The sequence below is a fragment of the Centroberyx gerrardi genome, chromosome 5, assembly GCF_048128805.1.
Source record: "Centroberyx gerrardi isolate f3 chromosome 5, fCenGer3.hap1.cur.20231027, whole genome shotgun sequence".
Taxonomy (NCBI): domain Eukaryota; kingdom Metazoa; phylum Chordata; class Actinopteri; order Beryciformes; family Berycidae; genus Centroberyx; species Centroberyx gerrardi.
The window spans coordinates 1,880,633-1,895,784 of NC_136001.1; the positions used below are offsets into that span (position 1 = coordinate 1,880,633).

Here is a 15,152-nt window from a genome sequence, read left to right on the forward strand (position 1 = left end):
TGCAGCTGATATCGCAAACAATTTTTTACAACTCCATGATGCATATCAAATATTCGTCTCATGAAATGTTACGTACATCCCTAAATAAACAGATTCATGCATGCTTAAGTGGAATCTCATCAAAATGTCTCAGATTAAATTCAGGTTAACGCCTTCCCATAGACAACCAGTGTAGTACTGATAAATTCTACAATAAAAATATAGTCAATCATATTCATCATATCAGATACCCTTTTTTAATAAAAAGGACACTGCCTTGTATAATGGCAAATCAATATATTGGTCTGACCATACTCCACACTATGGCATTCCATTCTTTTTGACTGTACTGGAAAGAATTTAACACTGGTAGGATTTTAGATTATCAGGATGCAGTGTTTGTATCATCTTTCACAGGACAAATCACTTCAGGCTGGATAAACAAAACCACACAGTTGCATGTTGCTCAGAAATCAGAATGGTTTAATATGTATAAAAAGAAAACAAAAAATACTACACATCCATCAATTGTTCAAAAGCACACTGACAGCGGCCACATTTGTATTCTATATATCACAAATCCTACAGAGAACGAGACAGAGAAGCCAGAGAGGACAGAGGAAATGTAATCTATACTATAATGCCATGGCTGCTTCACTCCCCCTGTTTTCCGCCTCTGTCAGTCACTGTGTACGTGAAAAACAACATAAAACATGTCGCCCATGTCGTCGTCATCAGTTGGCATGTAGCAGGTTCTGTTGGTAACTGGTGGATGGTGTTTTGGTTGGAAAAGGAATCCCAGGGTGGTCAGTAATAGTCTTTACATGACGACGGGCTTAATGACTTTTTTGCACCTGTGGGATCTCCTCCAGAACAGTAGGTGGTGGTAGTGATCAGTCCATCCCTCCAATATCGTGCTGTTTGTATGACTGTGAAACCAGGCTGCCTGGAGAGTTAAAGCATAACGCTGGTGTTTTTTAATGCTTTTCTTACAGTCAACAAATCCTATGAAAATAACAAAATCAACAATGCGTTTGCTCTACTCCCATTACTTTCCGACTTCTCACGTTCCCTTTTTAGCCTTCAAACCGAAAGACATTGGCTCCAATTGTAAGCTAAAAACCTTTAAATACAGCTCACAAAGACATAGTTTCAATTTTAAAAATCGCTAACTGTTACCATGAAAAGTCAGGCTATTGTAGTTATTACCAAATCAAATGGGAACAAATTCTTCATTATGCCGGGGACTATTTTCGGTGCTACGAAACTACTTTCCTGAGATCGACTATTAAGTTGTTTCAGGAAAAAGTAGGATGGCCTGGTGCATTGCGATGATGAAATATGCTGCCCAGAGCAACGGCATGGCTCTTTGTTTTTAATAGTTTTTTTAATACAATGGAGTATTGAGACATGGGTGTATTGGGCATCGGCTACATGGACGAGACTTGTTAGCAAAACAAATTCATTGCTGATTTTGTTATTTTCATAGGATTTGTTGACGGTAAGAAATGCATTAAAAAACACCAGCCTTATCCTTTAAGAGCAACACGGTTAGATAAGACACGTAACAAAAAATAATCCAAAAGAAGGTTTTGTATAGTTGTGGCTGAGCAAATGGTAACTTTGATCTATCCGCCCTTTTAGGGCCAATAGATAGGTGTCAGACTATGGCAAAGGATCCAACAAATCAATCTATATAGCCAAGTTGAGCCACTGCCTACAGCATTTTTCCTGGGCTATAAGTGTGTTTGAAAAACCTTGCTAAACCAGAAGTACACTGTTATGTACTATTATCTTCTGATATCATTAAAAATAGGTTTCTCTGTCAACTGTCAAAATCCTGATGGATAACAATGCATTATAGGCTGATAAGAAATTACATCTACACACTCTCTGACCATAAGCCAATCAAATCAAAGCAAACCAATGGCTCTGAATCAAACAGGCTGCTGATTGGCAGCTGAAAAATGTATATTCATAATTTTGATCAGTAAAAACTATTCTTGGCAGGTGAGCCAAAAAGTATATTTCAGACACTGTCAGCAGGATGACTTGGTACAATGGGAATGTCAAAAGCACAGTGAATCACAGACATTGACTACATAAACATACACTGTCACCCCAAATCTCTCTCTGACACACACGCAAACACACACACAAACAAAAAACCACTAAACACAGAACATAACAGAAGAGCGTACCTGCAGATGGTTAAACACACACCCAGGTAACATGACAAGCCCAGGGAGCGAGGCGGGAGTGGGAGCAGGAGGGTCAAAGGCCAAGCAGGAAGTAGATGGAAACTAGCCAGCTAGCCCGCAGGGAAACAAGCTGCACCATCCCAACATTAGCCACTTTTTCAACATTTATCCACCAACCACAGCCAAAATATGCCCCGAACTACAAATCATAGCAATTTAGGTAGAGTGAGGCTGAGCTTAGCACAAGTCATAAAGCCACAGTCTGGAATGAATGAAATCATGTACTCACTGGGCTGAGCATTAAGAGAAGTTGATTTAAACACAGCAACTCCCACATTACTGCTGGCTGCAAGAGGAGGAAAACCAGCTATGTTGTCATTTGTTCCACCCATATGTTTTTTGAAAGTCCATACCCATATTTTTGGGATTTATGATGCTGCACATAGCCGATATTTCATGCTGGTATGCAATAACCATTTTCATGCCAAGAATTTTCAAAAAAGTCCAAGTGTTCAATGTTTCCCCCAGTATTTTATTCTTGTCAGGGTGAAAATATAACAATACTACTAATAACTAGAAAGGTGCATTTTCTGGAGAAAATGCGTGTGATTGCTGAACGTGCAAACTGTTGCTCGTGACAGCCCATAGTAACGAATACCTAGCATATGTGGTGTGTGTAGGCACGTGTGTGTGTCGGCGTGTCCGTGTGCGTGTTTCTTAACATGACTGACCGTGTATCAAATTGAAACGGCTGAACCAAAGTATATGTGTATGTAATGTTAAAACTGTGGGAAATGTGGCAGTTTGTGTGTCCAACAACGTGAGTGAGAGAAATGCTGGAAGGTACTAGTAGTATGAAAAGTAGAAAGAGTAAGAAGGCAGTGACAAGTAGTAATGTTAGAAATGTACTAAAATGTAATAATACTAACAAGTAAAAAGGTATGAAAATATGTAAAAGACATGTTGAAATGGAGAAGAGTGAAAAAAGGACAAGTGGAGAAGAGCTGCATGTGTAAGAGAGCAGCAGTGGAACAGAAAGTAGTGGTAGTAGTAGAGTGGAGCCCTAGTGTCGAACAAACGTTAATAACTCAAAAACTATACATCATATTGCTTATATATTTACATTGTGAGTGAGAGCAGAAGTAGCTGAAGAGTTTAATATATAACATATGTATGTAATGTTAAAGTTGTGGAAGTGATTGAAGGTTAAAAGACAAAATCTGTTCAAAAAAGGCACACACAATATAGCACTGGTGTCGAACAAACATCCATATCTCAAAAACTACAAATCCCATCACTTAGATATTTACATTGTGATACACGGAAGAAGTATGTGAAGAGTTTGATATATAATATAAGTATGTAGTGTGAAAATTGTGGGAGGTACTACAGTTTAAATACTGCAAGTGTAAAAAGAAAAATTTGTTTAAAGTAGTCAAAATACTGTAAAGCAGTAGTGTTGAACAAACGTCCCTAACTCAAAAACTACAAGTGCTATCACTTAGATATTTACATTGTGAGTGACAGAAGAAATAGCCAAATACTTTGATGTCAAATATATGTCTGTAGTGTGAAAATTGTGGGAATAGTGACAGTTTTGACAAGTGTACAAGACAAGGCTGTTCAAAGGAGAGAAAAGTACTGTAAAACACAGTTTTGCACTAGTGTTGAACAAGCGTCCCTAACTCAAAAAGTATAAAAGCTATGAGTTAGATATTGACATTGTGAGTGGCAGAAGAAGTAGCAGAACAGTTTGATATCTAATATGTGGATGTAGTGTGAAAGTTGTGGGAGTCATGACCGTTTAAGAAAATTGAATATTTAGTGACAATCACAGCCTCTACAGTCTGTAGAGTCTGCTAGAGTGCGTGATGACATCACGCACTCTAGCATTTGAACAGTCCTCCCATAGACTTACATTGTAAAACAGAAAAATAGAAAAAAGTAGAATATTTTAAAAAGTAGAAATCAGATTGCTTATAAAAATACAAGCACGCATCTCCTAAAGAAGCCGAACAGTGGAAAGTTTGAACGGAGTCTCTAGGTGAAAGTATGTGGAAGGAGTTAGGTGCCAAAGAAATGTACGGTGGGGAATATTATCTGCAATACTAGAAAGGTGCATTTTCTGGAGAAAATGCGTGTGATTGCTGAGCGTGCAAACTGGCATACGTGGTGTGTGTAGGCACGTGTGGGCGTGGGTGTGTCCGTGTGCGTGTTTCTTAACATGACTGACCGTGGATCGTCTGTTTAAATTGAAACGGCTGAACCAAAGTATATGTGTATGTAATGTTAAAACTGTGGGAAATGTGGCAGTTTAAAACACTTCTTTGAAGGAGCTGTAATGAGTGTCCAAGTGATAAGTAATGATGTTAGAAATGTACTAAAATGTAAAAATAGTGAGAAGAAAAGGGTGAGCAAATGTGTAAAAGACACGTTAAAATGGAGAAGAGTGAAAAAATGAGAAGTGTGTGTGTCCAACAACGTGAGTGAGAGAAATGCTGGAAGGTAAGTATGAAAAGTAGGAAGAGTAAGAAGGCAGTGACAAGTAGTAATGTTAGAAATGTACTAAAATGTAATAATACTAACAAGTAAAAAGGTATGAAAATATGTAAAAGACATGTTAAAATGGAGAAGAGTGAAAAAAGGACAAGTGGAGAAGAGCTGCATGTGTAAGAGAGCAGCAGCGGAACAGAAAGTAGTGTGACAGAGTGGAGCCCTAGTGTCGAACAAACGTTAATAACTCAAAAACTATACATCATATTGCTTATATATTTATATTGTGAGTGAGAGCAGAAGTAGCTGAAGAGTTTAATATATAACATATGTATGTAATGTTAAAGTTGTGGAAGTGATTGAAGGTTAAAAGACAAAATCTGTTCAAAAAAGGCACACACAATATAGCACTGGTATCGAACAAACATCCATATCTCAAAAACTACAAATCCCATCACTTAGATATTTACATTGTGATACACGGAAGAAGTATGTGAAGCGTTTGATATATAATATAAGTATGTAGTGTGAAAATTGTGGGAGGTACTACAGTTTAAATACTGCAAGTGTAAAAAGAAAAAGCTGTTTAAAGTAGTCAAAAGACTGTAAAGCAGTAGTGTTGAACAAACGTCCCTAACTCAAAAACTACAAGTGCTATCACTTAGATATTTACATTGTGAGTGACAGAAGAAATAGCCAAAGAATTTGATGTAAAATATATGTCTGTAGTGTGAAAATTGTGGGAATAGTGACAGTTTAGAAAAGTGTACAAGACAAGGCTGTTCAAAGGAGAGAAAAGTACTGTAAAACACAGTTTTGCACTAGTGTTGAACAAACGTCCCTAACTCAAAAAGTATAAAAGCTATGAGTTAGATATTGACATTGTGAGTGGCAGAAGAAGTAGCTGAACAGTTTGATATCAAATATGTGGATGTAGTGTGAAAGTTGTGGGAGTCATGACCGTTTAAGAAAATTGAATATTTAGTGACAATCACAGCCTCTACAGTCTGTAGAGTCTGCTAGAGTGCGTGATGACATCACGCACTCTAGCATTTGAACAGTCCTCCCATAGACTTACATTGTAAAATAGAAAAATAGAAAAAAGTAGAATATTTTAAAAAGTAGAAATCAGATTGCTTATAAAAATACAAGCACGCATCTCCTAAAGAAGCCGGACAGTGGAAAGTTTGAACGGAGTCTCTAGGTGAAAGTATGTGGAAGGAGTTAGGTGCCGAAGAAATGTACGGTGGGGAATATTATCTGCAATACTAGAACGGTGCATTTTCTGGAGAAAATGCGTGTGATTGCTGAGCGTGCAAACTGTTGCTCGCGACAGCCCATAGTAACGAATACCTAGCATATGTGGTGTGTGTAGGCACGTGTGTGTGTGGGCGTGTCCATGTGCGTGTTTCTTAACATGACTGACCGTGTATTTTCTGTTCAAATTAAAACGGCTGAACCAAAGTATATGTGTATGTAATGTTAAAACTGTGGGAAATGTGGCAGTTTAAAACACTTCTTTGAAGGAGCTGTAATGAGTGTCCAAGTGATAAGTAATGATGTTAGAAATGTACTAAAATGTAAAAATAGTGAGAAGAAAAGGGTGAGCAAATGTGTAAAAGACACATTAAAATGGAGAAGATTGAAAAAATGAGAAGTGTGTGTCCAACAACGTGAGTGAGAGAAATGTTGCAAGGTACTAGTAGTATGAAAAGTAGGAAGAGTAAGAAGGCAGTGACAAGTAATAATGTTAGAACTGTACTAAAATGTAATAATACTAATAAGTAAAAAAGGTATAAAAATGTGCAGTTGGTAGGAAGAGTAGGAAGGCTTATGTGAAAAGCTGGAAGGTACTGGTAGTATGAAGAGTAGGAAAGCAGTGACAAGTAATAATGTTAGAAATGTACTAAAATGTAATAATACTAAGAAGTAAAAAAGGTATGAAAGTATGTAAAAGACATGTTGAAATGGAGAAGAGTGAAATAAGCAGAAGAGCTGCATGTGTAAGAGAGCAGCAGAAACTACTGTGAAATAGAGTGGAAATGTACTAAAATATACTAAAATGTAACAATACTAAGAAGTAAAAAGGTATAAAAATGTGCAGCTGGTAGGAAGAGTAGGAAGGCTTATGTGAAAAGCTGGAAGGTACTAGTAGTATGAAGAGTAGGAAGGTAGTGACAAGTAATAATTTTAGAAATGTACTAAAATGTAATAATACTAAGAAGTAAAAAAGGTATGAAAATATGTAAAAGACATGTTGAAAAGGAGATGAGTGAAATAAGCAGAAGAGCTGCATGTGTAAGAGAGCAGCAGAGCAGCAGAAACTACTGTGAAAGAGTGGAAATGTACTAAAATGTACTAAAATGTAACAATACTAAGAAGCAAAAAGGTATAAAAACATGTAGTTGGTAGGAAGACTATGAAGGCGAACAAACTATCTGTTAGGAAGGCTGATGTGAAAAGCTGGAGGGTACTAGTAGTATGAAGAGTAGGAAGGCAGTGACAAGTAATAATGTTAAAAATGTACTAAAATGTATTAATACTAACAAGTAAAAAAGGTATGAAAATATGTTAAAGATATGTTGAAATGGAGAAGAGTGAAATAAGCAGAACAGCTGCATGTGTAAGAGAGCAGCAGAGCAGCAGAAACTACTGTGAAAGAGACTGGAACACTAGTGTCAAACAAACGTTAATATCTCAAAAAGTATACATCGCATCGCTTATATATTGACATTGTGAGTGAGAGCAGAAGCAGCTGAAGGGTTTGATGTATAATATGTGTATGTAGTATTAAAGTTGTGTGAACTGTCACAGTTTTAAAATGTGTGAATTTAGTAAAAAGTGCAGCCTGTAAAGTCTGCTAGAGTGAATTGTGACATCACGCACTCTAGCGTAGCTCCATAGGGTCCCATTATAAAGGTTGAAAAAAGTATAAAACGTAAACTGCGATTACTCAAAAAGTACAAAAGGTATGAAAAAGCTGAATTAAAGTGATAAAGTACTAAAAGTGGTGACCCGTTTAAAGTTTGAATGGAGTTAATAGCTTAAAGTATGAAAGAGTAGTTAGAGTTCAAAGAGGGCATGGTTTTAACATTCCGCCCATAGACTTCCATTGTAAAAAAAAGTAGAAAAAAGTAGAATAGTTTAAAAAGTAGAATAGATATCAAAAAGTTGAATACACGCGCCTATGTCCTAAACAAGCTGAACATTTTAAAGTTTGAACGGAGTTTCTAGCTAAAAGTATGAAGGAGTAGATAGGTGCCAAAAAAGTGTACGGATTAATAATAATAATAATAATAATAATAATAATAAATAGTGGGAATATTATACCTGTGATTGCTGAGTCAGCAATCACACAACTAGAAAGGTGCATTTTCTGGAGAAAATGCGTGTGATTGCTGAGCGTGCAAACTGTGGCACTGGTGCAGTTTAGTGTGGGTACAGCTCACCCTTTCTGTTGGCTGTCTGTGACTGGTCTATCACTCTCCTCTTTCCCTCTTTCTTATCCTATGGCTGTCATGGTATGTAGTGTTAAAGTTGTGGAAGTGGTTGAAGTTTCAAAGAAACAATCTGTTCAAAATAAGCACACCTGGTATAGCACTGGTGTTGAACAAACATTCATATCTCAAAAACTGAAAGATAGTCTATTAAAAAGCTAGAGAGTAGGGTGAGACAGACAAACAGACAGACAGAGAGAGTGTGTGTGTGGCCCCCCACGTGTGTATGAAAATGGACAAGTGCAGAGCGCTGCATTAGGAGACCAGCAGTGGCCCAAGTGGAGCTCAAACGTTCATAATTCAAAAACTACAAATCCCATCACTTAGATGTTTACACTGTGAGAGAGAGCAGGACTGGCTGAACATTTTAATGTGTAAAATATGCATGTAGTGTTAACATTTTGGAAATTGTGACAGTTCAAATATGTGTAAACAGAAAAAAGCTGTTTATAACAGCCAAAAACAGTATAGCACTAGTGTTGAACAAACCATCATAGCTAAAAAACTACAAATCCCACAACTTAGGTATTTACATTGTGAGAGACAGAAGAAGTATGTGAACATTTTGATATATAATATATGTATGTAGTGTGTATTGTGGGAACTACTACAGTTTAAATACTGCATGTGTAAAAAGAAAAAGCTGTTTAAAATAGGCAAAATTACTGTAAAGCACTAGTGTTGAACAAACAGCCCTAACTCAAAAAGTATAAACGTTATGGCTTAGATATTGACATTGTGAGTGGCACAAGAAGTAGCTGAACAGTTTGATATCTAATATGTGGATGTAGTGTGAAAGTTGTGGGAGTCATGACAGTTTAAGAAAATTGAATATTTAATGAAAATCACAGCCTCTACAGTCTGTAGAGTCTGCTAGAGTGTGTGATGACATCACGCGCTCTAGCGTAGCTCCATAGGCTGCCATTATAAAGATTGAAAAAAGTCTAAAACTTAAACTGTGATTACTCAAAAAGTACAAAGGGTATCAAAAAGCTGAATTAAAGTGATAAAGTACTAAAAGTGGTGACCTGTTTAAAGTTTGAATGGAGTTTGTAGCTGAAAGTATGAAAGAGTAGTTAGAGTTCAAACGGGGCATGGTTTGAACAGTCCTCCCATAGACTTACATTGTAAAATAGAAAAATAGAAAAAAGTAGAATATTTTAAAAAGTATAAAAGATATCAAAAAGTTGAATACAAGCACGCATGTCCTAAGCAAGCTGAACATTTTAAAGTTTGAACGGAGTCTCTAGGTGAAAGTATGTGGAAGGAGTTAGGTGCCGAAGAAATGTACAGTGGGGAATATTATCTGCAATACTAGAAAGGTGCATTTTCTGGAGAAAATGCGTGTGATTGCTGAGCGTGCAAACTGTTGCTCGTGACAACCCATAGTAACGAATACCTAGCATATGTGGTGTGTGTAGGCACGTGTGTGTGTCGGCGTGTCCGTGTGCGTGTTTCTTAACATGACTGACCGTGTATCAAATTGAAACGGCTGAACCAAAGTATATGTGTATGTAATGTTAAAACTGTGGGAAATGTGGCAGTTTGTGTGTCCAACAACGTGAGTGAGAGAAATGCTGGAAGGTACTAGTAGTATGAAAAGTAGGAAGAGTAAGAAGGCAGTGACAAGTAGTAATGTTAGAAATGTACTAAAATGTAATAATACTAACAAGTAAAAAGGTATGAAAATATCTAAAAGACATGTTGAAATGGAGAAGAGTGAAAAAAGGACAAGTGGAGAAGAGCTGCATGTGTAAGAGAGCAGCAGTGGAACAGAAAGTAGTGTGACAGAGTGGAGCCCTAGTGTCGAACAAACGTTAATAACTCAAAAACTATACATCATATTGCTTATATATTTACATTGTGAGTGAGAGCAGAAGTAGCTGAAGAGTTTAATATATAGCATATGTATGTAATGTTAAAGTTGTGGAAGTGATTGAAGGTTAAAAGACAAAATCTGTTCAAAAAAGGCACACACAATATAGCACTGGTGTCGAACAAACATCCATATCTCAAAAACTACAAATCCCATCACTTAGATATTTACATTGTGATACACGGAAGAAGTATGTGAAGAGTTTGATATATAATATAAGTATGTAGTGTGAAAATTGTGGGAGGTACTACAGTTTAAATACTGCAAGTGTAAAAAGAAAAAGCTGTTTAAAGTAGTCAAAAGACTGTAAAGCAGTAGTGTTGAACAAACGTCCCTAACTCAAAAACTACAAGTGCTATCACTTAGATATTTACATTGTGAGTGACAGAAGAAATAGCCAAAGACTTTGATGTAAAATATATGTCTGTAGTGTGAAAATTGTGGGAATAGTGACAGTTTTGAAAAGTGTACAAGACAAGGCTGTTCAAAGGAGAGAAAAGTACTGTAAAACACAGTTTTGCACTAGTGTTGAACAAACGTCCCTAACTCAAAAAAGTATAAAAGCTATGAGTTAGATATTGACATTGTGAGTGGCAGAAGAAGTAGCAGAACAGTTTGATATCTAATATGTGGATGTAGTGTGAAAGTTGTGGGAGTCATGACCATTTAAGAAAATTGAATATTTAGTGAAAATCACAGCCTCTACAGTCTGTAGAGTCTGCTAGAGTGCGTGATGACATCACACACTCTAGCATTTGAACAGTCCTCCCATAGACCTACATAGTAAAATAGAAAAATAGAAAAAAGTAGAATATTTTAAAAAGTAGAAATCAGATTGCTTATAAAAATACAAGCACGCATCTCCTAAAGAAGCCGAACAGTGGAAAGTTTGAACGGAGTCTCTAGGTGAAAGTATGTGGAAGGAGTTAGGTGCCGAAGAAATGTACGGTGGGGAATATTATCTGCAATACTAGAAAGGTGCATTTTCTGGAGAAAATGCGTGTGATTGCTGAGCGTGCAAACGGTTGCTCGTGACAGCCCATAGTAACGAATACCTAGCATATGTGGTGTGTGTAGGCACGTGTGGGCGTGGGCGTGTGCGTGTTTCTTAACATGACTGACCGTGGATCGTCTGTTCAAATTGAAACGGCTGAACCAAAGTATAATATGTGTATGTAATGTTAAAACTGTGAGAAATGTGGCAGTTTAAAACACTTCTGTGAAGGAGCTGTAATGAGTGTCAAAGTGATAAGTAATAATGTTAGAAATGTACTAAAATTTCATAATAGTAACAAGTACAAAAGTAAGAAAATATGTAGGGAGGCTTATGTGTAAAAGGTGGAAGGAGATAGTAGGAAGACTATTTTGTAAAATCTGGAAGGTACAAGGAGTATGAATAGCAGGTATGAAGAGTAGATATATATTCAGTTGAAAAAAACAGAAAATACGAAAGTGACAAGTAATAATGTTAGAAATGTACTAAAATGTAACAGTACTAAGAAGTAAAAAGGTATAAAAATATGTAGTTGGTAGGAAGACTACGAAGGCTAACAAACTATCTGTTAGTAGGAAGGCTTATGTGAAAAGCTGGAAGGTACTAGTAGTATGAAGAGTAGGAAGGCAGTGACAAGTAATAATGTTAGAAATGTACTAAAATGTAATAATACTAACAAGTAAAAAAGGTATGAAAATATGTAAAAGACATGTTGAAATGAAGAAGAGTGAAATAAGCACAAGTGCTGCATGTGTAAGAGAGGAGGAGTGCAGCAGAAAATACTGTGAAATAGAGTGGGAATGTTCTAAAATGTACTAAAATGTAACAGTACTAAGAAGTAAAAAGGTATAAAAATATGTAGTTGGTAGGAAGACTACGAAGGCTAAAAAAACTTTCTGTTAGTAGGAAGGCTTATGTGAAAAGCTGGAAGGTACTGGTAGTATGAAGAGTAGGAAGGCAGTGACAAGTAATAATGTTAGAAATGTAGTAAAATGTAATAATACTAAGAAGTAAAAAATGTATGAAAGTATGTAAAAGACATGTTGAAATGGAGAAGAGTGAAATAAGCAGAAGAGCTGCATGTGTAAGAGAGCAGCAGAAACTACTGTGAAATAGAGTGGAAATGTACTAAAATATACTAAAATGTAACAATACTAAGAAGTAAAAAGGTATAAAAATGTGCAGCTGGTAGGAAGAGTAGGAAGGCTTATGTGAAAAGCTGGAAGGTACTAGTAGTATGAAGAGTAGGAAGGCAGTGACAAGTAATAATTTTAGAAATGTACTAAAATGTAATAATACTAAGAAGTAAAAAAGGTATGAAAATATGTAAAAGACATGTTGAAATGGAGAAGAGTGAAATAAGCACAAGAGCTGCATGTGTAAGAGAGCAGCAGAGCAGCAGAAACTACTGTGAAAGAGTGGAAATGTACTAAAATGTACTAAAATGTAACAATACTAAGAAGCAAAAAGGTATAAAAATATGTAGTTGGTAGGAAGACTATGAAGGCGAACAAACTATCTGTTAGGAAGGCTGATGTGAAAAGCTGGAGGGTACTAGTAGTATGAAGAGTAGGAAGGCAGTGACAAGTAATAATGTTAAAAATGTACTAAAATGTATTAATACTAACAAGTAAAAAAGGTATGAAAATATGTTAAAGATATGTTGAAATGGAGAAGAGTGAAATAAGCAGAACAGCTGCATGTGTAAGAGAGCAGCAGAGCAGCAGAAACTACTGTGAAAAAGAGTGGAACACTAGTGTCAAACAAACGTTAATATCTCAAAAACTATACATCGCATCGCTTATATATTGACATTGTGAGTGAGAGCAGAAGCAGCTGAAGGGTTTGGTGTATAATATGTGTATGTAGTATTAAAGTTGTGTGAACTGTCACAGTTTAAAAATGTGTGAATTTAGTAAAAAGTACAGCCTGTAAAGTCTGCTAGAGTGAATTGTGACATCACGCACTCTAGCGTAGCTCCATAGGCTGCCATTATAAAGGTTTAAAAAAGTATAAAACTTAAACTGTGATTACTCAAAAAGTACAAAAGGTATGAAAAAGCTGAATAAGAGTAATAAAGTACTAAAAGTGGTGACCCGTTTAAAGTTTGAATGGAGTGTCTAGCTTAAAGTATGAAAGAGTAGTTAGAGTTCAAAGAGGGCATGGTTTGAACATTCCGCCCATAGACTCCCATTGTAAAAAAAAGTCGAAAAAAGTAGAATAGTTTAAAAAGTAGAATAGATATCAAAAAGTTGAATACACGCGCCTATGTCCTAAACAAGCTGAACATTTTAAAGTTTGAACGGAGTTTCTAGCTAAAAGTATGAAGGAGGAGATAGGTGCCAAAAAAGTGTACGGATTAATAATAATAATAATAATAATAATAATAATAATAATAAATAGTGGGAATATTATACCTGTGATTGCTGAGTCAGCAATCACACAACTAGAAAGGTGCATTTTCTGGAGAAAATGCGTGTGATTGCTGAACGTGCAAACTGTTGCTCGTGACAACCCATAGTAACGAATACCTAGCATATGTGGTGTGTGTAGGCACGTGTGTGTGTCGGCGTGTCCGTGTGCGTGTTTCTTAACATGACTGACCGTGTATCAAATTGAAACGGCTGAACCAAAGTATATGTGTATGTAATGTTAAAACTGTGGGAAATGTGGCAGTTTGTGTGTCCAACAACGTGAGTGAGAGAAATGCTGGAAGGTACTAGTAGTATGAAAAGTAGGAAGAGTAAGAAGGCAGTGACAAGTAGTAATGTTAGAAATGTACTAAAATGTAATAATACTAACAAGTAAAAAGGTATGAAAATATGTAAAAGACATGTTAAAATGGAGAAGAGTGAAAAAAGGACAAGTGGAGAAGAGCTGCATGTGTAAGAGAGCAGCAGTGGAACAGAAAGTAGTGTGACAGAGTGGAGCCCTAGTGTCGAACAAACGTTAATAACTCAAAAACTATACATCATATTGCTTATATATTTATATTGTGAGTGAGAGCAGAAGTAGCTGAAGAGTTTAATATATAACATATGTATGTAATGTTAAAGTTGTGGAAGTGATTGAAGGTTGAAAGACAAAATCTGTTCAAAAAAGGCACACACAATATAGCACGGGTGTCGAACAAACATCCATATCTCAAAAACTACAAATCCCATCACTTAGATATTTACATTGTGATACACAGAAGAAGTATGTGAAGAGTTTGATATATAATATAATTATGTAGTGTGAAAATTGTGGGAAGTACTACAGTTTAAATACTGCAAGTGTAAAAAGAAAAAGCTGTTTAAAGTAGTCAAAAGACTGTAAAGCAGTAGTGTTGAACAAACGTCCCTAACTCAAAAACTACAAGTGCTATCACTTAGATATTTACATTGTGAGTGACAGAAGAAATAGCCAAAGACTTTGATGTAAAATTTATGTCTGTAGTGTGAAAATTGTGGGAATAGTGACAGTTTTGAAAAGTGTACAAGACAAGGCTGTTCAAAGGAGAGAAAAGTACTGTAAAACACAGTTTTGCACTAGTGTTGAACAAACGTCCTTAACTCAAAAAGTATAAAAGCTATGAGTTAGATATTGACATTGTGAGTGGCAGAAGAAGTAGCAGAACAGTTTGATATCTAATATGTGGATGTAGTGTGAAAGTTGTGGGAGTCATGACCGTTTAAGAAAATTGAATATTTAGTGAAAATCACAGCCTCTACAGTCTGTAGAGTCTGCTAGAGTGCGTGATGACATCACGCACTCTAGCATTTGAACAGTCCTCCCATAGACTTACATTGTAAAATAGAAAAATAGAAAAAAGTAGAATATTTTAAAAAGTAGAAATCAGATTGCTTATAAAAATACAAGCACGCATCTCCTAAAGAAGCCGAACAGTGGAAAGTTTGAACGGAGTCTCTAGGTGAAAGTATGTGGAAGGAGTTAGGTGCCGAAGAAATGTACGGTGGGGAATATTATCTGCAATACTAGAAAGGTGCATTTTCTGGAGAAAATGCGTGTGATTGCTGAGCGTGCAAACTGTTGCTCGTGACAGCCCATAGTAACGAATACCTAGCATATGTGGTGTGTGTAGGCACGTGTGTGCGTGGGCGTGTCCGTGT

The 15,152-nt window shown here is 36.3% G+C and overlaps 1 protein-coding gene across 3 annotated transcripts in view; it reads right to left on the reverse strand.

Annotated features, from left to right (window-relative positions):
* Nucleotides 1-445: 445 nt before the first annotated feature.
* The window catches only part of rbbp5 (retinoblastoma binding protein 5), a 78,236-nt gene continuing 63,529 nt past the window's right edge, over nucleotides 446-15,152 (reverse strand). For 2 of the 3 annotated variants that reach the window (XM_078283775.1, XM_078283773.1), the window contains exon 14: nucleotides 446-925. In XM_078283775.1, the coding sequence (XP_078139901.1) occupies nucleotides 873-925 (53 nt within the window). In that variant the 3' untranslated portion in view covers nucleotides 446-872. Of the gene's footprint in view, nucleotides 926-2,469; nucleotides 2,527-15,152 lie in introns of all 3 variants that reach the window. The other variant, XM_078283774.1, reaches the window with a different exon arrangement.